The sequence below is a fragment of the Spermophilus citellus genome (genome assembly GCF_964194105.1).
Source record: "Spermophilus citellus genome assembly, chromosome: 3".
Taxonomy (NCBI): Eukaryota; Metazoa; Chordata; class Mammalia; order Rodentia; family Sciuridae; genus Spermophilus; species Spermophilus citellus.
The window spans coordinates 202276832-202302988 of NC_138184.1; the positions used below are offsets into that span (position 1 = coordinate 202276832).

At 32.2% G+C, this 26157-nt stretch overlaps 1 protein-coding gene across 1 annotated transcript in view; it reads right to left on the reverse strand.

Annotated features, from left to right (window-relative positions):
* AKAP9 (A-kinase anchoring protein 9) overlaps nt 1–26157 on the reverse strand; it is a 142540-nt gene that overhangs the window by 23620 nt on the left and 92763 nt on the right. Inside the window, exons 20-35 of the mRNA XM_081288423.1 lie at nt 25123–25335; nt 24003–24041; nt 22405–22637; nt 21290–21409; nt 18240–18416; nt 17769–17873; nt 12132–12284; nt 11617–11796; nt 10150–11220; nt 8242–8382; nt 7280–7765; nt 6806–6869; nt 6552–6673; nt 5502–5693; nt 5092–5280; nt 1497–1641 (exon numbers count right to left, since the gene is read on the reverse strand). Coding sequence (XP_081144549.1) covers nt 1497–1641; nt 5092–5280; nt 5502–5693; nt 6552–6673; nt 6806–6869; nt 7280–7765; nt 8242–8382; nt 10150–11220; nt 11617–11796; nt 12132–12284; nt 17769–17873; nt 18240–18416; nt 21290–21409; nt 22405–22637; nt 24003–24041; nt 25123–25335 — 3630 coding nt within the window. The remainder of the gene's footprint in view (nt 1–1496; nt 1642–5091; nt 5281–5501; nt 5694–6551; nt 6674–6805; nt 6870–7279; nt 7766–8241; nt 8383–10149; nt 11221–11616; nt 11797–12131; nt 12285–17768; nt 17874–18239; nt 18417–21289; nt 21410–22404; nt 22638–24002; nt 24042–25122; nt 25336–26157) is intronic.

Below are 26157 nucleotides of genomic sequence, written 5' to 3' on the forward strand. Positions count from 1 at the left end.
AAGAGGGGGTGGCTTTAGGATGTGGGCAATGTTCTACTTCTTAACACAAGCAATGTCTCCTCCACAGACATTCATATAATAATGTTATACTGGGGCTGGAGTTGTGGCTCAGCAGTAGAGTGCTCGCCTAGCATGTGCGAGTCCCTGGGTTCAATCCTCAGCACCACATAAAAATAAATAAATTTAAAAAAATGTATTAAGTCCAACTACAACTAAAAAATAAATATTAAAAAAATTTAAAAAAATAATGTCATACTGAAGAGTTGAATTGTTCACTTTTCTGTATGTTGTTATAGTTAAATTTTTAAAAAGAGGGATTAAAAAAGAAATGGCTACTTTCATTATGGATTTCCTTTTCCTTTAGGTAGTTATCCTCTAGTATGTAAAACACCTTTCTTAATGTACAGCTTTAAGAGAGTTCAACATCTCTAGCAATTAGAGAAATGCAAATCAAAACTACTCTAAGATTTCATCTTACTCCTGTCAGAATGGCAATCAATCATCAAGAATACAGGCAACAACAAATGTTGGCGAGGATGTGGTGGAAAAGGCATACACTCATACATTGCTGGAGGGACTGCAAATTGGTGCAACCACTATGGAAAGCAGTATGGAGATTCCTCAGAAAACTGGGAATGGAACCACCCTTTGACCCAGCTACCCCATTCCTTGGTTTATATACCCAAAGGACTTAAAATCAGCACACTATAGTGGTGCAGCTGTATCAATGTTTATAGCAGCTCAATTCACAATAGCTTATCTATGGAACCAACCTAGGTGTCAATCAACAGATGAATGGATAAAGAAAATGTGGTATATATACTCAATGGAATATTACTCAGAGCTTTAAAGAAGAGTGAAATTATGGCATTTGCCAGAATATGGTTGGAGTAGGAGAATATCATGGTAAGCAAAATAAGCCAATCCCATAAAACTAAAGGCCAAATGTTTTCTCTAATTTGTGAATGCTAATTCACAATAAGGTGGGGGTTAGTAGGAAAGAATAGGGTTACCTTAGATTAGGTAGAGGGAAGTGATGGGAGAAGAGGGGAGGAAATTTGGGGATAGGAAAGATAGTAGAATGAAACAGATATTATTACTGTATGTATATATGTGACTACATGACCAATATGATTCTTCAACATGTATACTCAGAAAAATGAGAAATTATATCCCATCTATGCATGATATATCAAAGTGCATAAATGAATTCTACTGTCATGTATAACTAATTAAAACAAACAAACAAACAAAAAGAGACCATGAAATTAATTTGTTTAACTTGGTCAAGGTAAGGCTACTGTATTTAAAATTAGATACAGTTGTTTAAAACCAATTTGACAATCCTCTAGCCACTACAGTAATTAATATAATTAATGTTATGAAAATGAGAAATCAATACCACTAAAAGGAAATGTTTTAACTGAGTAATAATAATGTAAAGTGAAATATTTTCACCCATTTGTGTAATTATATGAGTCTGTTTTGTAACATACCTAGGTTTGGTTTATCATTTTCTTGTTCTCTTTTCAAGGTCATTTTCTTGTCATTAATTTGAGCACGTAGTACTTCAATTTCAGATAATAAGCTTCTTCTGTCTATTTTTTGGAGATATTCCATAGCTGCTTGATATTCAATACCCTTTTTGTAACAAAGGAAAAGAAAAAATCAAGTGAAGAGAGTTGTAAAGATAATAAAATTAACAACCAGAAGTCTGAAGAATAAATGAATCACACATGCTAAAGTTTTTTTCTTTTAAAAATTTCATTATTTTTCTTGTCTAAAATGTGGGAAGATTTCTTGCAGATAGATGCTTCTTTACCTCTAAATACTGTAGTGTATTTCCTAAAAATAAGAGCATTCTTTTACATAACTGCAGTACAATGATCAAAAGAGTAATTAACTTATCATAATATTATCTGGTATAGAGAGTTTATTCAAATTTTGCCAAAAGTTCTTTAAGAAAAAAAAAAGTGATTCATTCCTTTGTCTTTTGTGATCTTAAATTTTTTAAAGAGTACAGACAGGTTATTTTGTTACATGTCCATTAATTTAAAAAAACTTTTTTGGACTAATGTAAGTCAAAGTACTTGAGGGGTTCAGCCAGCTTTCCCCAATAATAGCTTATATAATCAGAGCACATTATCAAAACTAAGAAACTGACATGGATAAAATTCTATTTAAACTATAGGTTTTAATAAAATTTCATTTGTTTACATGTACTCATTTTTTCTCTTGGCATACTGTACTATGAAATTTCATCACTTGAACAGGTTCATATATATGTACCACAATAAGGGTACAAATTATTTCAATCACCACGGAGACTACTCTGTAGTCCTACCCTCTCTCCCTAATCCTAACCTCTGGCAACTACTGATATGTTCTCTATCACTATAATTTTGTCATTTTTAGAAGTTACATAACACACAGGAAGTTTAGGGTATTGATTGTTCCTTTTTTAATTGTTGAATAGTATTTCATTGTATGAATATATCACAGTTTCTCCATCCATTCACTTACTGGAAGACATCTGGGTTGTTTCAAGTATTTGATTATTACAAAGAAAATTACTGTGAACATTCATAAATAGGTTCATAAATAGACACAAGTTTTCATTTCTGTTGATTAAATATCTACAAGTGTGACTGCTAGGCTGTGTAACAGATGTACGTTTACCTTTACAAGACACTGCCAGATTTAGTTTCCAGAGTAGCAGTCCTACTTTACACTGCTTACCAGCAATGTATGTGACATGCAGTTTCTCTCCCTCTTTACCAGCACTTGGTGGAGTCACTATTTTTTATTGTGCCCAGTCTAATAGATGCATGGTGGTCTCAGTTGGTTGTGGTCTCATATTTTCCCAAGTGGATTCTGATTATGCATTTCATAGAAGTACAACAAATTAATTCCTTCGTATTAGGAAGTACTTGATGTCTTTCTTTCCTCATTACTGGTAATATTGATTCTGATCATTTGGGTGGGGTTTGCAAGGTTTCTCCAGTGTAAAGTTACTGTTTTTCCTTTTGTAGTTAAAAATGCTCTTTTAGGAATTTTACTTTTCTTATCAACTTTTTCACATTAGTTTTAGCATCCACTGTTGATTATTGCTGAATTGATCATTACTATATTGTTGAATAAAGTATGATCTTATAATTCCTTTGTTCCTTCTACATTTAATAGCTGGCATTCAACTGTGATAATATATATCCATCTATATGAGCTCATGAATTCTTATTTTACTCTTAACTTTAAAATCTGTCACTTTCATTTTGTTTGATCTTTTAATTTTCTAACTTTGGCCAGTGAGGGAATCTTCAACAGGCTTCTGTGACCTTCTGACATATTCCCTTATTTCTTTGAATAATTCTTTACATGCTGGCAAAATGAGGGATTCCAGGTTTACCTTATTGTCTTCCTACTCTATTCTTGGAATCACCAGATTCAAAAGGATTCCTAATTCTTTTTAATGGATAATATATTTAAAAAAAACAAGTCCTGGGTACTAAGTATTGTGAGAAGATTTAAAAAAAATTTGTTTTAGTTGTAGATGGACACAAAACCTTTAATTTTTTTTTTTTTTAAAGAGAGAGTGAGAGGGGGGGGGAGAGAGAGAGAGAGAGAGAAAGAATTTTTAATATTTATTTTTTAGTTCTCGGCGGACACAATATCTTTGTTTGTATGTGGTGCTGAGGATCGAACCCGGGCCGCACGCATGCCAGGCGAGCGCGCTACCGCTTGAGCCACATCCCCAGCCCAAAAACCTTTAATTAATTAATTTATTTATATGTGGTGCTAAGGATCTAATACATCAATGTACACTGAGTTGCAACCCCAGCCCTGTGAGAAGATTTTTAACTACTGATTTGATTCTGTTGTAGGTCTTTTCAGGTATTTTATTTCTTCCTGCATGAATTTTGATAAGTGATTTTTTTAAAATTTCACCTCAATTTTTTTATTTTTATAAATAAAATAATTTATAATATTTTGTTATTTTATTTGTTGCATGTTTAATTATGATCTCATCTTCATTTATAACATTTAAAAATCATAATGAATTCTCCAGAAAAGATTTTCTTATTAGCATTTTCAAGGAACCAATTTTTAATGTTTTATCCTCTATATTGTACTGGTTATACTTTATTATAGTTAATCCTCATTATTAATGGATCCTGTGTTTTCAGATTTGTCTACTTGATAAAAAGTTTTTGTAACCCTCAAATCAATACTTGTATTGCTTTGTCAGACATAGTTAGAGTAGTAAAAAATTTAAATTTCCTCATGCACATGTTCCTGGCTGAGTTAAACAAGGGCATACTCTACCTTTGTATTTTAGCTCTCATATTGTACACAAATGTCCTGTTTAGTAACTTGTTTTTCCATATTGTGCTTTTTATTTGTGATTTCATGGTTTTAAATGGCCCACAAGTGAAGGGCTTGGTGTTCCTAAGTGCAAGAAATCTGTGACGTGCTTTAAGGAGAAAATTGTGTTAGATAAGCTTCTGTATGATTGCTCTTTGCCGTGTTAAACATTAATGAATAATATACAACACAGAAAGTATTTTTTTTTCTTTTTTTAATGGCACTGAGTACTGAGCCCAGGGCCAAGAGTATGCTAGGCAAGCATTCTACCACTGAGATACATCTCTTCTCCCCTCCCCATATAAGATTTCTTTAAACACAACCACACAGAAAATAAGATCATGTATTGACTGGTTGATGAAAATATTGTGATTGAGGCTTGCAGTAATCTATTCCTGTATTTCCCACAGGAGCAATGACTCCTTGTAGGTTTATAAAATATAACTACTGCAAATAATGAGAAGTGACTGTATCTTATTCCTTCTCTTTTCTTTAGGTTTTACTGCTCTTTTTAACTTTCCACGTTTGAGGACTATCTCATTAATTTTAAGTTTTTCTTACTTTCTAATATAAGACAAAAGGTAATGTTCTTCTCCTTAATACTCCTAGTGGCCCCTGTTAAAAATGCTAATCTTCATACTTAAATTAAGACTCTAAAACAAATCAGCAACTGATTTTCTTATTACTATTAAAAATAGTATTCTTTAAAATAAAATTTTGTTTTGATACCTGTTCTTGTATTCGCTGTTCCAAACACTTTAATAATCCAACTGCATCTTTAGTACCTAGAGCTGTCAGTTCAGTCTGAAATGCAGCTAGCAAAACATTGTGCTCCTTTAAGAAAACATGTTGGAGAGCAAGTAGAAATTCCCCTCGCCAGTCCGGGAGGCTCTCATGAGATTGAGAATTATCATAAACCTAGCAGAGTACAAATAACAAAAGTTAGGTTTCAAATAAGCATGTTTTTAAAACATTCCACTAACCAAAATAGGTATTTAAAAGAACGTATGTATTTTCAGACTCAAAAATACATACAATAATTTATGTGAAAATTCATATAAAAAAGAATTTAATTTACAAAGTTCATTATTGTCATTAAAAATAACAATGCTACATAGAATATAATATTCTTTGGGTACCTCAGATTCCCTTTGCACTTGTATTTTGGTAATTAAATCCTTAAGAGATGAGATGATATTAAGGTAAGCTCTTCTCTCTTCTAGCCAAAATTCTGAAACCTGTTGAATAGAATGATCTTCTCCATCACCACATGGTGACTCAGTAAGAGAAAGCACCTGCATGCCCTCATTATGAACAGCTCTCAGTAATCCCTAGAAACCAAAATCCAAAAGCCAAAGTTATGACAACTCCTCCAAATACTGAAAAAATGAGAGCTACAAAGAAAAATAAATATTAAGCAATATAGCAGTATGAAGCAAAATAGATTTAGAAAAGCAACTGCAGAAAAGAAACTCCAGGCACCTTTACTAAATGCCTTCTTCCTGTGGAGAGCTAAGTCAATTGCAATAGATGGTCTATGATTTCCATAGCTTTCATCTCTTAAGTTCCTTCAGTTTAGCTAATGTACTCTTCCCAGATTTAATGATTAGCCATTGATTTGACCAAAAGAAATACTGTGAGAAAAACTTCCATTCCTTGAGACTGCTTTTATAATTTTGGCAAACAAAAACACCAATAATAAAAATTATTTTTTTAAATCTTCATAACATAATTATTTAATATATTGTATTTTATTATCTGTGGAATATGGGAATAAAATGAAATAGATTCTCATGGATTTTTTTTTTCTTTTAAGTCATTTATTTTAGCCTGTTTTCATTTGAAGCATGAGGTGAGTGCTACTCTTTGCTTCTATTTGATGGGTAGACTGTACTAGACTTTGTTTGAGCAACCAGGGATGCTACTTCCAACATCCTTTTTCCTCAATATCTAGTTAACAGAGAATTGACAAAAAGATCTGGTCACTCACTAATCCTGGAAGAAAGGAGGGAGTGGAGGGCAGCATATTTTCTCCCTCTCTCTCTCCCTTCCTTCAATCTTTCTTGCTATACAGTTTTTTCAGAGATCCAGTATATAACTTTAAATAAACTACTATGTTCAACATAGAAATTATACAGGCTAAGTTTATTAAAATATATTATGTTTCAGTAATATTTATCTTTTAGTACCTTTATTTTCTTTGGAAATGATTCTGTTAAATTTTCACCTTCTTCTCCTCGTCCTTCTGATGCTGTGTCAAATCCCTGATTTTCTGTAAGATAAACTCCCTGACTCCAGTCTGATCCAGAATCTAAAATAAAGAAAACAATCATTTGTTGTTAAACAAACAAACACACAAAAATAAAAAAACATACCCTCTCCAAACAAAAATAACACGTTTTAATCAAATACTATAAACATTCCAGAATTTTATATAACTTACCACTGGAATATATTTCTCTAGTTTGGTAAGCATTAGAATACGTTAGTTCAGGAATCAAGGATCCCTAATTAGAAAAAAGAAACAACATACATAAATATTTTTGTTTTAATAAAAACAGAACCCAAGGAACTATTTTGCTGTTATAATGCTGTAAAAAGAAAAAAAAAAAAAGGAAAGAAAAAGAAAAAAACTCAATCTAAGCATACTTGAAATGAAACTATCTATGATTTATAACAAGTCTATAATTTTTTCCTTATGGATATTACCATAGTAAGAAGAGATAGTTATTATTTAAGGAACCATAACAAGTTGCAAATTTACATAAGAACTCTATTATCTAATACAATGGGGAAATTTAAATTCTAATAGTATAAAGAAGAGATATTTCCCAAATTTCTTTTAAAATTTTTGCTTAAAAACAGATTGTTGACAACAGTGGAAACTCCCCCCACATGACAACAACAAAATAAATACCTCTTTAGGTCTCAGACACTGTATCACTGCCTTCAATGTACCACACTCCTCTGTCAGTAACTCAACAGCAACATAATGTTCCCTCTTTAAAGTTTCAGTTTCTGAAATATGTCTGGATTCCATATCCAAAATTTCAGCGGCATGAAGTTCTTGTATGTGTTCAATTCTTTCAGTAAATTGCCTAATTATTTCAGAGACTTTTTCTGAGGAACAGCTAGTCTGTACATCAATTTGAATTCCTGCATTTTTAACAAGAATTTGTGGAGTCTGGTTGCTCATGTTGACCTTGAGTATTTGGTCCGTTTGGGATGCAGTGTTTTTACCTACTTCAATAGGAAGTGGCTCTAAGCAGATGTTTCTGTTTGTTGGTACTTCAGACTTATCCTCTTTTATTAAGAAGTGGGATAATTTCTTTTTTTCCTCATCAAGTTGATTCTTAACTTGGCTTAAATCTCTCTGAAGAGATGCCATATTTGTCTCTTTTACCTGAAACACAGATAAATTAAGTTGAAAATCTTGCACATCAAATGAAGAACTTAAAGTGGAGAGGGAAAGAGTATAATTTCATTTATATGTTCACTTGCCTCAGAATAATAGGAAAAACACTTTGGAAACTGTAATACATATATACTTTCGCATGTATGTATGGTCACAGGTTACTACAAAATTGAAATAATTTTATTAGCCTTTACTTTTGTTTCTCAAGGGATTTAAGTTCTCTTTAACAGCAGTTTTTCGCTTCCTTTACTAAAAGACTAGAGATTAAAAGCATTCTTCTAATATAAAGATTCCTAGCAAAACAAGCAAGGAGATGGTGAATAGATTTATAACAATGGAATTTTTCAAAAAGACTTGTAAATTTAGTTTAAGTTATGGCTCTGGACTTGTTTCTGTAGGACATTTTGAAAGGGAATTAAGATGGGTAGAAATGAATGAATTAGGAGTTATGTTACTTGTCTTACCAAAAGCTCTTTTTGAAGTTTTTCTGTCCTTTCTTTGAAAGTGGCAAGTTCTTCTTTGGTAGCCACCAACTCGATTCTAAGAGCCTCAAGTTCTTCAAAAAATCCACTTTCTCCACTGGCATTTATTAACTCAGTAGTTGTCTGGATAACAGTAGAAAACATAAGAAATACACCATTTAAAAAAAAAAAAGCTAAGTTCAAAGCATTTACACATTCTAATGAAGCTTTTCCAAGACTGACTGCCTAGGGGTTTTAGTGATAAATGCTCTTTCAACAAATAGTGAAACATTTTAAGAACTATCATTTTGTATTCTTAAGGAAATAAGAAAGATTTTCTGGGAATGAAAGACAAATCATGCCATTAATATATATATATATATATATATATATATATATATATATATATATATATATATATATATATAAAACATTTATAAATTATTGATAAAAGTATTCTTTGTGCCACTCAAAAGTTTCATATTTATATTACTTTCCTCAAAAGATATGAGCTCAAAGATAATTATTATAAGTTATACCTAAAAAGTTATATTAATATTTTAATAATTATTACCTACAGTAATATGCAATTCCAATGAGCTAGGAAGAAGAAGTATAGTGAATGAAATTATTATCCTTTGCCAATATAAATTAAGTAGACATAAAATCCCAATGTATCAATTAATCTTCTGGGGTAGGTAAGACTGAAATTCTGGTACTTGAAATTGTAAGTTTATTAAGTGAGGGAACTTGAAGGAAAAAAGTCTTTGTCATGTCTGTCATACACTAAGAAATAACTGCAATTTCTGATCTTGTAAGTAGACTTAGGCCAGTTACAAATTTTTCCTAAGAAGAATAAAATCTATTATGAGGCATAAAATTTGCCAAGCTAATAACTTGTTACTCATATTAATTCAATATGAATATATTTTGATATTTTTATAATTGTATCTCACCTACGTAACTTTCACAGATTTTATGCCAAAATTGTTTTTGCAAAATTGTGGTATGACCATTTTATGAAGCTCTCCCCCAACCAAAAAAAAAAAAAATTGTGCTGGTATTAATTAAAAATCATCTATTAATAAACTGTCTTCGGTGCAAGATTAGAATGTATAGAATACTCATGAATATACATTATTGTGGTGGTGATGATTATGGGGTGCACTATGGTACTTAAAAGAGATGATGACATAACATACTTAGTAGAGGTACATTAAGGGGGAAAATATCCACAGAAATTCTAGAGGACATTTGCTAAATTTAATGTTTCCATATTTATTTGAACTGTTCTAATTAATGACAACCCTGATTGAATAAAGATGTTTGAAGATCACAAAATATAATTTGGGCCCATTATTCTAGTGATAATAAAATGACCCTATAGTGTTAAATTTAATCTGGTCTCTATACCTTGAGTTTCTGTGTAAGAAATGTTACTTGTCTGCAATGTAACTTGGTAGGAAATCAAATGAACAGAGTATAATCAACTACTAAGTCTCAGCCAATGATAGTAGGCAACTATGTTTCAGCCAATCATAGGCAATCAACCAATCAAATCACATCCAAACAAGGTCTAGCCATGACCAATCAAGCAATTTCTGAATTTTATTTGTGAGTTCTGCCTCTAAATACCACCCACTGTTGCACAGTGAAACTGTTTGAATCTCTTCTGGTTCTGAGTGTTGCACAATGCATGTAGCACTTTTTGCTCAAACAAATTCTTTAGTTTGTCTAAAGTTCTTTAAGAACAGTATGATTTTTTTAATAAAATCCCATTATGTATAAATTGGTAGGTGTCAGCAGAACTGTTTGACTTAGTAAATTACCAATCAGCTTAATAAGCAAAGGAAAAAAAAAAAAAGAGTTTCTTAGGGTATTTTATGTGAAAAACTCAAATATAAAACTAACCTTGAGAACAAAATCTCCGTGAGGGCTTCTTTTCCTTTCTTTTCCTTCAAGTTTTTTCTTACTGTCCTCCAATAACTTCTGCAGTTCTATCTGCTTCTTTTCTTTTTCCAAAGCATTTTTCTCTGCAGTTTCTACTTGTTCTTTTTTTGAAATCAAAGTAGTATGCATTTCAATCACTTGTCTTTCTAAGTCTGATATTCTCAAGGTTAATGCAGACATATCTGACTCCATCTTGTTTTCTGTTATTTGATTTAAATTCTGCATATTTTCCTTTTCAAGTTCTGATGAAGCTACTCCTTTATCTTGATAGAATTTCACATATTCCTGAACTGCCTCAAGTTGGACTTGACTTACAAGAGCAGCAGCTACTTTCTCCTCAAGTACTTTCTGTAGGTTTACGATCTTCTTCTGAAGCATTTCTGTTTCAGATTGGCCTTGTTCTTTTATGTCTTCTATTTGTTTATAACACTGGATAAGTTCTAAGTCCTTTGCGCTAACAGAGCTCTCAAGCTGTAGCAGTTTTGTTTCCAAATTTCTGCAAACTTTGGTGCTTTCTTCAAAAGATCTGAGATACATCTTGTTCTCAGGGGGTTTAAGAACATCTTCAATATGGATTACTTCCAGTTCGGGTTGGTCTTTGCTGATATCATCTATAGTCATGCTAACACTTTCATCTGGTATACTTTGGATTTTTTCCTTAGGGTCATGTTCTCTCTTCAAGTTGACTAATTCTTGTGTTAGCTGATCCATTTTAAAATTGGTTTCTTTAAGTACATTTTTTGTGAAGGCCATTTCTTCATTAGTGATTTCTACTTGCTGTTCCAAAGCCAGCTTTTCAGCTATAACCTTTTCTAACTGATGTTTCAAGCTGTCCTCTTGTTCTGAGGGGGAACTGGTATCCACCAACATATTCTGTTCAATATACGACAATTCCTCCTGAAGTTTTTCAATCACTTCATTGAGCTTGTCTGTTTCTTCTTCTCTATTTTTCTTCAAACGTTCTTGATCACTCTTCAGACATTCTATTTGGGCTTCAAGATCCCTTATTAGTTCATTTTTTTCTTCAAAATCCTATTAGTTAATGAAAAAGGGAAACACAGAAAAGTATGTATTCATATTTTAAAATTTTGTTTTATTTTAGGGTAAAAACTTAAAGATGATCAGGCACAAAAGCTGTATGCTTGTCAGACACATTATGTTACAATAATAGACCAACAATATAGACCAACACCTCCCTTATCACATCAAACAAAGACCTTATTTAGAACATCATTCTGGAAGTTCTATTAAACATAAGTGGCTTATACTTTTAGTATTTGATTCTCTATTAGGAAAATGTCAACATTAGTACATTTTATTGGAAAGGATAAAATACTGAATTAAGTCTATAACAGATGGCATCCAAAGCTAATTACTCTATTTAACTATATTAGATTTCAGATAATAACCAATTTTAAATGAGTATACCTTGTTATCTGTTGTAAGTCTAATTTGTTGATGAAAGTCTCTAATTTGCTCATTTAATCGATCAATTTCTACCTCTTTTTCCTGTATTATTTGAGCAAATTTCCCAAATAGCATATGCTGGTCATGAGTAGAGATAGCCTCAGGATCCTTCATGGCAAATCTCAATTTCTCCATTTCATCCTAGTGACAAAAATAACCATCATAGTTGGATGTATTCATGACATGGCATTTTTCACAACATTGTTTCAATTAAGTCTTATAAAAAATACATTTCCTACAATGTACAAGTAAAAAAAATTAGACATAATGTAGATCAATAATTCTTAAAATATTTTCATAAAAGATCTCAAAAATTTAATTATGAACAGAAAATAAGTTCCATGCAAATCTATTTGCTTGCTAGTGTTCTTCGAGTGAGTATTATTTAGATCTGGACTTAGTAAATGTTTATTATAACTACATAGGAGCAAAACTTATTATCTCTTTATAGAAAAAATATTTTCTAAAATACTTACCTTGAATAATTTATTTTCTTGTTCAAGTTCCTGTAGACGGGTAGTGGATTCCTTTTTCTGTATTTCCAATTGCATATTTAGTTGCTGAACTTCTTCATTTTTATTTTCAAGCTCATCTCTAAATTGCTCTAGTTGTTCTTCTAAGTTTGTTATCTTTAATATCAAAATTATGAAAAGTAAAGAAAAAAAACTTTACACAGATGTTTGTCAAGATAGAATTAAGAATGTTGGGGCTGGGGCTGTAGCTCAGTGGTAGAGCGCCTGCTGTGCACATGTGAGGCACTGGGTTCGATCCTCAGTACTACATAAAAATAAAGATATTGTGTCCAACTACAACTAAAAAAAAATTAAAAAAAAGAATGTTGTATTTGCTTTACAAAGTACATATGCTTAATTCATAAGAATAAAGGAAAGTGGTTTTCTAAGCCAGCCATACCTGTATGGTTCCTAGACATGCTCACACTGCACATTCTTTTTTTTGTTTTTTGGTTCGTTTATTTTGTTTTTGTTTTGGCACTGGGGACTGAACCCAAGGGAGCTTTATAATGGAACCACATCCCCAGCCCTTTTTTTCATTTTATAGTTTTTAGATAGAGTCATGCTAAGTAAGTTGCTTAGGGTCTTGCTAAGTTGCTGAGGCTGGCCTCAAACTTGCATCTTCCTGCCTCAGACTTCTGAGTTGTGGGATTATAGGTGTGTGCCACCGTGCCTGTCACACTGCAATTAGAAGACACCTTAAAGAAGGACACCAGAAAACATTTTCTACCATAAGCAGAAAGAGTCACAGAAAGGAGCAGTCCACATGCTAACTCTTATGTTAAATTCAGTTAAAATTAAGTTAGTTGCTATTGAAAAGCTTAGAAAAATTGTAGAATTAATTCAGTTATTCTAGTATCAAATAAAACTAACTTAATATAGTCCCACAAATATCTAATTATAATCCATTGAATGCCCTGGCTGCTTTGTGGTTTGATTAAGCAGATGGAAGCAGAGATACACAATAAGGTCAAGAGATCCTTAGGTCTGAATTGCAGAGTAAGTTAACAAAATAATTTTAGTAGAAAATCAGAGAGCTCTTCCTTATAGGAAAACAGAAATTTAATTTTTGAAGATAGATTATTAGTAATAAAAGTAAAATAATCCTCTTTGATGGTTATACAAAAAAAAAATGAACCTGATGACGAATATTAAGAGCTAATTATTGCTCTATTTAAAAAAATGGGTTTGAGGACATTAGCAGTCACTTTAGCTCACTGCTTCACAGCTACTTAATATTTAATAAATGAATTTATAAACATATATTTACTTGATGATCAAAAATGTTGCATTAACAGCAACCTAAGATGCAGAAGCAGTGTTTAGTAGTAACTGGCTCAGAGCCAACTTTAAATCATTTAGTGCCTTAAAGTTGAAAAGGGGCATATCTTGCTTATATACTGATACATCACATAATTAGAATCATTCTAGCACAGGCAAGGCAAGGCCTTAAAAATCAGCCTAAAAAAAGAAATCAGCAAGGAAAAAAAATCAGCCTAATATTTCTTAAACAGAAATGGTATCAATACTAAATAATGGCTATTATTTATAGAGAATTACTGCTAGGCATGGGTACAAAGTACTTTATATATTGTTATTTTTTAAAAAGCCTGTAACAACCTTAGGAGCTCTATTCTATGATTAACCCCATTTCAGAACTGAGGAAGGGAGTTACAGCAAGGAGTAACTTGTCCTGAGGTCACATGTCTACTATGTGGTGAAACCACCTTTTGAACCTGGGGAGTTCCAGTCCTAAACTATAATTTATCCTGTTTCTAATAACTAATGTCTAAGACCTCTACTTAAATTTTTTTTGTAACACTGATATTGAACTCTGTAGACACTAAAATACATTTAGTGGTTGTACATATATAATTTCCAGGTTAGTTTATTGAAAATTGTGATGACTGTATCTTCTTCAAAGTTATCTGACAGTATTTACACCTATTCTTCTCTTCTATAACAAATTTTAATGACAAGGTATTATAAAATCAACATACACATAGTTATTTAAGTTCAAAATTGCTGCCCCACCTCACATGACCTTTTTTTTTTCCTTGTAATATCACTTAATAGTCAAATTCTTAGCTCTATGTCTTAAAAGCCCTGCTACTCAAAGTGTAGTCTCTGGAGCAGCAGAATAGACATCATGTGAGAGCACGTTTGATGCACAGAATCTTGTGCTGCACTCAAGATCTGCATTTTGGAAGCTGAGGTTGTGGCTCAGTGGTAGAGCGCTTGCCTAGCATGCGTGAGGCACAGGGTTTGATCTTCAGCACCACATTAAAAAAAAAAAAAAGGTATTTAGTTTCTCTACAACTAAAAATTTAAAAAAAAAAGATTAAAAAAAAAAAAAAAAGACCTGCACTTTAACAAGATCCCCAGCTGATTCATATGCAGAGAAGGACTGGTTTAAAGTACTAACATTTTTTATTTTAAGTAGCTGAACTTTAGACATCACATCAGACTTTAGTTTCTCCAAATGACACTATGGAACATTCTTGTTATTCAAGCAGACTCTAGTTTCAGGCTGTCTTATAACAACACCCAAACCAGAACATTAGAAAGGTTTAAACTTGTTTTACTTATCTACCAATTGATATCTAGACTATCTGGATGACACTGATTTGTACCTATTTGAGTCTTATTTTATTTTATTTTTTAAGTGTTTTTTTCTCTTAAAAAAAAAAGTATAGGGGCTGGGGTTGTGGCTCAGTGGTAGAGCATTTGCCTGGCATGTGTGAGCCACTGTGTTCAATTCTCAGCACCACATATAATCAAAAAATAAAATAAAGGTCCATCAACAACTTAAAAAAAATGTTAAAAAACTTATATATATTCCACTAATTAGATAGCATATTCCTTGAAGTCTGGTGTTGATTTCACAACTGAACAAAAGTGCTCTACATTCAGAAACAGCTTAATAATAAATGCTGAATGACAGTCTTTAACATTTTTCACTAACAAGCAAAATATATTCAGTGTTCTGGCATCATAGCATCATAGGGTTCCAGAATCAGTTCTTTCTGTCTGTACTAAGTACTAACCTCTCTTAAGGATCAGGTCACACATTGGCAAATTAGGAGATTTTAGAACAGAATCTATTCCCAGGGAGAGTGTTAAGGGTTAATGGGACAAGGCATTTAATATACTTTCTAGCCCTCAGCCCTCAGCAAAGTTAACTATTATTTACTATTGCTATCTGTAAACTAGAGCTCATTAGTTCTACAGAGAGCTAAAACTTGCTGATCCTTTTCTCAAAATAACTATTGTCTCCACAATATTTCCTTCTCCTATAAGAAGCTGTTTTCTTCTTTTTATTCATCCCACATTTCTAAATAGTCTAATGAACTTTCAAAAAAATGTTTTATACAAATCTAGGTTTTAGGAGTATTGAACGTCTCAACTATAATGATACATAAAGATATCTTTATGTTTATACTCAATAGGACATCTGAAAACATTTGCCTAGTTTTCAGGATAGAATGCTTAAGTTATTTTCATTAAAAGACATATGCTTTAATTCTACATTCATACCTCTCATTATTCAGTTATAGGTAAGGGAGTGAGTTCTGATAGAATACTCATTATAGTTATTTAAAGCAAGTAAATGAAGGTCAGCTGTTATTTTAATTTGTATATATTCACTCAACATCTTTGGCTCTGGGTCTCTATCTGCAAAAACTGAAAGTCAGTTAACAGATGCTCTCTATGGTTTCTTATAGTTCTGTACTACTAGTACTATGATCCTGAGTAAAAGGTAGATGTTTATTAGAAACTTAATTCAGGAAATTAAGGTGTTAGTAGATATATATTACATTCAAAAGATAATAAAAATAATAGGGCATGGTGGCACATGAATGTAGTTCCAGCTACTCAGGAAGCTGATGTGAGAGGATTGCTTGAACCCTGTAATTTGGAGTTTATAGTCAGCCTGGCACTATACTTAATGGCTTCCATCTCAAAATACAAAAACAAAAACAAAAAAACCTGTGTGTGTGTGTGTGTGTGTGTGTGTGTGTGTGTGTGTGTATGTATGTATAGAATTAGGGCTAAGGAAATAACTCAGCGATGGAATGCTTGTGTGAGGCCCTTTGAGCCCCAGAACACACACACAAATGAAGAGAAACAACTAGTAAGCTACATCAAGTATCCTTAATCAACTACCACTACTTTTAGATCCAGTTGTGAAGGTTCATTTTTTGGGGGAGGAGATTATTCAGTATTTAAGATAAATCATTAAGTATTAATTCCTTTCAAATATACAGAAATAGTTACACACACAAAAAATGTGCTCACTGCTTCCATGAAAACTCCAAACTTAATAAACAAGAACTTCTCAGATGTTACATAAAAATGGGAAAACGATCCTTCTCATGGATCATTTCAACTATAGTAATTTCTATGGATTCCTTTTTTCTTCTTTGAACTACAAATTCACTGAACCGTCATTTTAGCTGATGTCTAAATTAGTTTTGTAAACAGATTTCCAAGTACTTATTACCAAATACTTCTACGATATTTAAGCAAAATAAGTAATTGTTAAAATAAATTTAAATGTTCTGAGAAAAATTCTATGGAAAGAGACAAAAACATAATTAAAAACATTTTAAACATTTAAAATTATTTATTACTATACAATGTTGAGTATTATATGTTTTAGGAAAACTATTAGTAGACAAAGAAAGTTAAAATTACTATAGCTCTAAAGGTAAATTTTCTTTTCTTGTTCTCACAGGGGTATTATTATGTTGCCGAGGCTGACCTTAACCTCCTTGGCTCAAGTGATTCATTCTCCTGCCTCAGAGTCCTGAGAAGCAGGGACTACAGGCATGCACCACCATGCCTAATTGGATCCTTCTCTTTAAGAAGGAGGGAGAAGGGCAACATAGGATAACTTTATAGTTACTTTCTTGTTATTATTATTTTGTGGTGCTGCAGATTCAAACCCACATTGAGCTAAATTCCCATTCCTAGTTCATTATTAATCTTTTAAGCACAAGCTTCATATGTTGTAAAACAATACTATCAATTCTCAGGGAAAAGTTTAAAAAGAAAAAGGAAAGCAAGCAAACCCAAATTCACAGTAGATGATATGCCCATAGCACGAACAGGAGAAAAGAGATGCTGCCTTTTGTCCTAACTACTACATTTCTCCACTGTCCTCTTCATTCAGCCCATACCTGCTAAATTATCCTTTCTCCCTCTCTAAATTTCTTCTTGCTTCAAAGTGCTCACACTAGTTATCCTCTCAACCTGGAATAAACTTCCTTCATAAGCTTATCAGTTCACATGTTTATTGTCTTGAAGATCAATTTAGGCACTGAATTGAGAAAGTCTATACTTTGGTTTTAGACCACAAACTTCATTTTGTTCAAATGATATTTTCAAGGTAACTGATTTTAAAATAACTCAAAACATATTTTGTCATTTAAAAATAAAGTGGTAGAGCGCTTGCCTAGTATGTGTGAGGCACTGGGTTCAATCCTCAGAACCATGTAAGTAAATAAAACAAAAGATATTTGCCCATCTACATCTAATACACACACACACACACACACACACACACACACACACGAAAGAAAAAAAAAAAGTCCTTACCTCTTTCTCTTTTCTGTCGATAGCATCTCGCTCAGCTTGCAGTTGCACTTCTAGAGACAATTCTGCTTTAGCTTCTAAGGCTCCAAATTGTTTCTGGTCTGCTACCTTTAAATATATAAGAATGTTCTCAAATTTTCAGACATTAAATACTGATTATTCAGTGTGTGTGTGTGTGTGTGTGTGTGTGTGTGTGTGTTCGTGTTTCCTTTTGGATAAGTAGCAATTCTCTCTGACCAGTTAGGAGGACAAACTCTACATTAGTGAATACCAAAAAGTTACAGATATTCAGTCTTGAATACATTCATAGAGTTAAACAGGAACTTTTGACACTTAAAATGCATTTCTCAGATAAAAATGAAGGCTTTTTCCCATCTGCCCCCACCCTCAAGCTTTCTTATTCAAGCTCTGATGTTTGTGTATCAAACTTTTCTTCATTAAAACACTTAATAAAGTTAACTCAAAATGTCACACCTTTTGAAAAGTGTCTGTGCTAACAAGTAAGGCTTGTTCCAGTTCTCTCACTCTGAACTCTAGCTTTTCAATTTCTTCATTCCTCTCTTGTACATCTCTCTGAAGCTGTTCTTTTGATAGAAGCAGCTCACTGCACTTGTCTGTTTTTTCTTTTAGATCATTTGTTAACTGTTCAACCTGAAAATATAATAAACAAAAAAATCTAAAAATTTGAAAAGTTCATAACTTTTAATTCATCTCAAAAATCATTTTTTTTTCAAAAAACATTTTGAAATGCTATATTAATTTCATTTTTTATAAGGATAGCAACTATTATCTCAAACAAAGGTTGATAGTTCCCAAGTTGATAAGAACTAGGCAGCACTAGTAAACAACAAATATTGCTTTTGCTCAACCCTTTTTAGAAAAATTTCTTTCTCTTAAGACTAAGACTTTAGCTAGGAAGAGGGGAAAACCACATTTTGAATAATGTTGAATTATCTAGTAATGGTACAATCATACTAAGGCCTATGACCTTAAAGATGGCAAATTTGTAGAGTACTTACTGACTTGCTCTCAGAATGTGAAGTAAGATAACCTGAAAAAAAATCTTTCATGAATTACTTTTTGATAATAGTTATTTACAAAGCACTTTCAATCTATACATTGCACCATCCCAGAATAGAGATGAGGATGGGTGGTAAGAGAGAGCTGTACATTTAGTGTCTTAATAGTTTCTCCTGCATCCAAAATAAATGATGACACATCCCAGAACTTATCCCTGAAGACTGATATGCAAGTGCCTTCAATTCAATGGCTCTGGGATAGAAGAATACAGGAAGGATTAATAAGATAATTTATGAAATTAGTTCTGATCAAGAGGGAGAGGAAGTTCCTAAAAAGATAAGTGATGGTAAGAAATAAAAGAATACTGCTTTTATTCAGTGAAATACTTGGAGGCAATTATACAAAATGACAATCATTATTCAGAACATTAAAAAATGCAAGCTTAATTATAATTACAGGATTAAATTTTAACAGTAATAAAGCTACTGAGAATAATAGGTTGACTAAGTTTTGGATTAAGTTCATAAGAAAAGGCTATAAAACAGGTACAATGAAATGGCATATTATAATGTTTTCACAGTTGGAATTTTTGGGTCTTCAGAAAAACAGAAGCTGGGATTAGTTCTGGCAGGGTAAGCAGAGAACAAATGGGTCACAATGTTCCTGAGGAAACTCAAACATACCTTAAAGTTTCATGAATGAGATAGGTCAACTTTCAAATATTTTTTAAAAAATTATATAGTAGAAAATGGCAGTCAAAGTTCTAGATCTTGAATTATCTTTTGAGTTTCAATGAATAAGTCACTGTTTTTCAAAAGCTAAAAATACATTTGTTAGAAATAAGGGCAATGACTACAAACAAGGGGAATGATGACTTTTCTGCTATTCTAGCAGATTTAAAATTTCATTACAATGAACTTATAGGCATTTTATACTTCATTGAGGTACTTTTAAGAGAAATGAATCAAGTAAACTTCTTAGAAATTGTAGATAATTTTCAGCAATAAAATTATTTTCAGAAATAATAGTAGTTGAATTTAAGTGTTAACTAAGGGCCACACTAATACTGCTATGCAGTGGGAGCTATTACTGTCTTTATTTTAGAAATGAATAAATAGATTTAAAAGGTTAAGTAGCTTAGTTACTGTCACACATCTACTACATAGCACAGCACAGCCATGATCCACACTGGGATTGCCTTATCTCAAGCACAATCTCTTTATAACCAGGATAAGCCATCTTTAGAAATATATATAAGTGATATACGTATAAATATGTATAATATTTCCCATGTAGCATTTGTTTAATAAATGTAGAGTTTTCTGTATGAGGAAAATGGACAGTGGGAGTGACAGAGTAGAAGCAGGGAGACTGGTCAGGAGGCTACCTCACACATATAGGCAAATAATAATGACAACTAAGACACAGGGAAATGAATAAAGGTGAAAAGAATAAAAAGATATAATATAAATCTGATCCATTAATGGTTTGGGATCAGGGCTGAGAAGGAGTGGGACTGAGGAAGAATTCTAGAACTTAGCAAAGAAGATGATTTAGAAGGCACAACATTTATTGAGATGAAGAAGGAATAATTTTATTCTTGTCTTTTTGATAAAGGCTATTCAGGAACCAAGAATATGATTCCTGGATATGTTAAAAATGAGAAATCTATGTGGAGACGGAGTAGGCAGTTGAAAGTTCAAGTACAGAGTTCAACAGAGATGTTAGGAATAAAGGAACATCTGTGGGGCAATTTACAGATGACTGGGAAGAAAATGTAAAAACAGAAGAACGAGGACTCTAAGACTAAGTCATGAGGTACCCCTCATTTATTTTGGGTAGGCAGAAGACAAATAAATACTGGAGGAGAGAGACCACACTCTACAGTAGGTGTGTCACAGCAGTCAAGAGAAGGAGATACTTATAGAAGACTGTAATGAGTGTCTCTAAATGGTTGAGTAGTATTAAAGACAGAGAGGTGATTACTAGATACAGCCAAGAGGCTTTGGGTAATCTTCATAGGAACAGTTTAAATATACTAAGGGGTATAAAATTCCAAGAAAAAGATGTTGGAAACTTCATTGTAGTGGACTGTAAAAGAGAAGAGAAAGGGAAATAATTAGTAAAGAGTGACTACAGAGAATTATCAGTTTAGTTGGGATGGGAGTAGAGAACTAGGCAGAGACGTTTATTTAATACTAGAAAATATATAAAGATGGAAATAATTCCAAATTTAAGTACAACATTTTTATGTTTTGTTTTTTGTTTTTGATGGTGCTGGCATTAAATCCAGGACTTCAGGTATGCTAGGCAAGTGTTCTACCATGAACTATAACCCCTAGTCCAATATAAACATTTTTTAGGGTTAATGACCTCCTCACATTTAAGTAGCATTCAATGTCCTGATTTTTAAGATTTATACCTTATTCACTTTTAAGTTTTTCATAATGTAACTCTTACTTCACACTCAAGATACAAGTAGGCAATACCAATAAAGTTCTTACCTCTCTAGTTTGATGTTCACCAACAGGCTGGATTCGAGGTACAACCTTAAGTTGTTGTTCTAACTTCTGTATTTCTTGTTGGAACACATCTCTCTCATGTTCTCTGTCAATGGCTTGCTCCTGAAATTGAACAATAATAAAAACAATAGTAATTGAAGAAACAATATTTATTAAACCGATTATCTCTCTTTAGTTATAGGTTAAGTTTGTTTGAAGAGAAAGGACTGATGACCATGGAATCACAAAGATTCAAAAATATTTTTGGTATGACACATTACCTATTTGGGTTCTTCCACAAAATTTAAATACTTAAAATTTATTTGAAGTACATTTGTTTTCATTTAGGTAATGTTAAACTCAGAATGAAATAATTCTCCTCCATCAATGAATGTACTTGTACAATGGAGAAATTACACTGCTAACTCAGTCATTAAGCAAATAAACAAACTGTCTGGTAAATCAATTTCTTATAATCTTAAGTTTTATACCTAAAATTATAAATAGTATAAGACTCTAATTCTCTGATATGTGAAGAGAAAATCTGGCTTATAAGAAATCTTAAAGAAGAATATCCATGTGAAATTAAAGATTTAACATCTTTTTGGAAGAGAGCAATGGAAGCTTGGCAACTATTCCAGTCCAAGTGCCACACTGTTGTTACCTGTGTTCACACCTTTTGAGGTGGACACAATGGTAGATAATTAGCTCTTGGAATTCTTACCTGCTTTGACTACTGATTAAATGAGAGACTAGTAGAAGATTAACTATGAATTTTGGAACGTTAACTAGTAGGGCTTATTCACAAGCTAGTGGCACAAGTTTTGTTGTTGTTTAGGTTTTTTTTTTTTTTTTTGGTGCTGGTGATTCAACCTAGGGCCAGCCTCATTTCATTCATGCTAAGCAGTACTCTACCACTGAGCTACATTCCCTGCCCTAGTTTTACTATTTTCATTTTGATTGTTACATAATAAATTATTGGAATACTCTCTCCATTGGTGGAATACACACATAAGCAAAAATATTAAGAGTCCCTATAATTTAAAATTAAAATAATATAGAACAGTATCACATAGTATTCTACTGAGAAAAATCAATATCAAATTGCAAATACTTACATCTAAAAATTTTCTCATTTTTTCTAATTGCTTTTCCAGTGCTTGGTTTTGCTGTCTTAAATCCATTACTTCAGCATTTTTTTCTTGTTCCATCTCTATAAACCAACTGACTTGTTCTTCAACATCTATTTCCAAAGCTTTCATTTGTTTTTGAAGTTCATCATGTACTTTCTCAGCTTGACATTGCAATTCTAGCTTTTCCTTCATTAATTTTTCTGTCTCATGTAGTAATTCTGTTTATAAATGCAAAAGCATTCAGAGTTAATTATAATTAATGGTGCTTCCAGTAAATTTTACCTTCATGAAATAAAGGCTGAGAAATATTTTAAGTCCATATTAAAAAGTAAATATTCTCTTATAGAAATAACAAAATATCTTACTGCTACACATACATAAACTAGTATTATTAAAATTATGCAGAATTAACAAAAAGAAAGTCCCGTCACAAAAACACCATTTTTGTAAAAACATAGCAAATGACAAAAAAGCCACTTTTCACTATTAAGAATAGAACAAAATTGAATGAAATTTAAGCATAGAAAAAGAACATTTTTATTTACCTCACACAAAAATTAATTCATTCCAAACCCATAAATCACTTTCATATGTATACATAATATACACAAAAAATCACTGTAAATCTTTAAACAAGCAAGGAAGAGTTGTAGAAGAAGAAATATGACTAGACCCAGAATTTCCTGTTATTCTTACTCCTTATTAGATCCATATTACTGAGTTGTTTTTGCATGCTCACATGTATGTGCATCAAGGGAAAACTGACATGTGAGAGGCAGTGTGGTTAGTACTAAAAACAGACTATGTCTTCAAATCCTAGCTTGCCTCTTTTGTTTTACATGATATTCAATATGATGATCCTTGGTTTCCTTATATGTAAAATGGGAACTATATCATTGCCAATCTCTTACAGCAAATTTGGAATCAAATGAGTTAAAATATGTAAAACAATAACTGTAGTATAGTAAGCACTATTGTGTTAGTATCATTATTAATATAATAATAAAGTATAAAAGAAAAAGTAAACCAATCCTCTAATAAAGAAAATGGAAAGAACTTATCTCTAGAATCTTTATACTAACTGATGTACCAACACTATACTCAGGACAAGGAATCAACAGAAAAAATTTTTCCTTTGAAAACAACACTGATACTAGATGTTAACATAAAGTAAATCAATCAGAAAGCCTCTTACTAAATTCCATTGATCTTTTTACTACCATCATCTTATAAACTTCCTGACTTAGAAGAGGATTCTGGAAAGTCATAGACTACAAGATTTAATATATTTGTTAACAAAAAAAAACATTTTCTTTGAAAAATTGAAATTGTTTTAAGTTTCATGCATAACAGATAATAAGATGATGTCATTATCAATCTCAGTTGTTAATTTCAAGTGAAAATGTGAACTTTTATAGTAAGACAAGTTGTTTTGTTGTTAAAGAGAACAACTTTAAGAGTGAATCACAGCAGCAAAACTGCGAAATTAGAGACATGTTAGTTGGTTGAAAATCCAAGGGTTACTCAAAATTTGCATCTAAATCTACCACTCAAAAATAGTCCATGCAATTGTACGCACACACCTGCTTCAGGTGCTGCATCGACTGCAGCATCTACTAGTCCTATGAAAATAGAAAACAAGACAAGACACAACAAAAATATTATACATATTCTATTGGCTAAAATAAGATAATGCATGTGCCCACATATATATTAGAAAGCAGACGCTGAAGCCACTGATTATTATCACTGGAGATTTTAAGAAGTTCCAATATTTCTTGAATATTTTACATGTATGACACAAAGTTTTTCCCCATTAAAAATTACAACCCTAAACCCATGTTAGACTAATTTCATCATTTTACAAAAAATGTATGTTGTATTTCTTAATTGATCAAATGAAATTAGAGAAACAGTTTATAATTCCAACTTATGTTTACTATAAAAGTGAGGACACAATAAACTGAATTTAAATTTTTACTATTACAAAGACTGACATTTACTGCTAAACAAACTTTAACATCAAGATATTATTTAATTTCTTATTTAAGGAAAAATTAAGGTTATTTATAAATTTAAATTCTCTTTGAACTCCTACTACACTAGATGTCAGCCTGCTTCTAGCGCCATTGACCTTTTCCATCTATTTGGCTTGCAAGCCCCAGACCTGCTTATTACTAAAACAAGTTCTTAGTTATTTAATCTGACAATACATTTTTGCTGTCTCTTTTCTATTAAAAAGCCTAAAGCTTACACAATTTATAAAATATTCTGCCCCATTATTTGTAACCTTCTCTTGAGGCAGATTTTTGGGGTTAAGTAAAGAATTGTCTTTTCCTGTTAACAGTCAACATCTGCCAGAGATTAAAAAAGAAAGAAAAGAAAACCCTGGTTCTACTTGGTTGTCTAATAAGACAATTACCTATAGGTATGTTTGGTTATAATTTTTTTGAATATACTTTTTTTAGTTGTCAGTGGATCTTTATTTTACTTATATACAGTGTTGAGGATGGATCCCAGTGCCTCCCACATGCTAGGCAAGTGCTCTATCACTGAGTCACAACCTCAGCCCACTCTGCTATTATTTTTCAAGTTCCTATATGGTATATGAATAATGGCATTGAAAAAAAGGGGGAAAATCACTCTTAATGTTTAAAGAATATAAATGAAAAGAAAAGTGTTCCAAAGTCTGAAAATACGTACGTTGTACAACTGGACTTGCTTCTGCTTTCATTGCCGCCTTCTGTCTTGACAATAATTCTTTTTCTGCTTGGATTTCTTGTTGTTCTGCTTCCAATTCTTGCAACCTATTACCTGCACGTAACAACTCCTGCTCAAGGCGATCTATTATATCAGTTTTTTCCTGAATTTGCCTTTCAAAAAGAGTTTTTTCATCTGCGTAGCCATCAATGATACCTGTAAGATAAACAGGAAATGGAATTACAACTCATTTAAATTTGAACATTAATATGTTTTAATATGAACAAAAGAGCTGTTAGCAAAACTTTAAATCATTCCAACCTATTAAGAGTCTTGAATGAATTTGCTATTAATAGCAGCAACTTATTGACTTTTTTTTTTTTTTTTTAGTTGAAGATGGACACAATACCTTTACTTAGTATATTTTATGTGGTGCTGGGGACTGAAGCCAGTGCTTCATGTGTGCTATCAAATGTTCTACCACTGAACCACAACCCCAGCCCTTAACTTTTAATATGTACATTTGATTTAGTCGTCATCTTCTTTTTTGAGTACCAGGAATTGAACCCAGGGGTGCTTTACCACTGAGTTACATCCCCAGTTCTATTTTATTTAGAAACAAGGTCTCACTAAGTTTCTTAGGGCATTGCTAAATTGCTGAGGCTGGCATTGAGTTAATAATCTTCCTGCCTCAGTGTCCCTGGGCATGTCACTGGGATTACAGGCATGTGCCACTGTGCCTGGCCTAATGCAGTCTTCTTGTTTACCAACCTGACATTAATGTGAAATTTCTCTAAACTTTCAAATACTTTGCTATACTGAAGTATCATCACATTGTATATGCGTAATTCACTTTAGTAAAAAGATAAAAATAGACAAGTTTCTAGCTTAATGTAAATCAGATATTATAAATCGAATCACAATTCTAATAGAGTAAAGAGAATGGGAGAGGGGAAAGAAGACGGGAGGGAAAAGAAGGGGATCATGAACTGAAATTTATTTCCATGCATGTATGAGTTTGTTGAGATGAACTCAGCT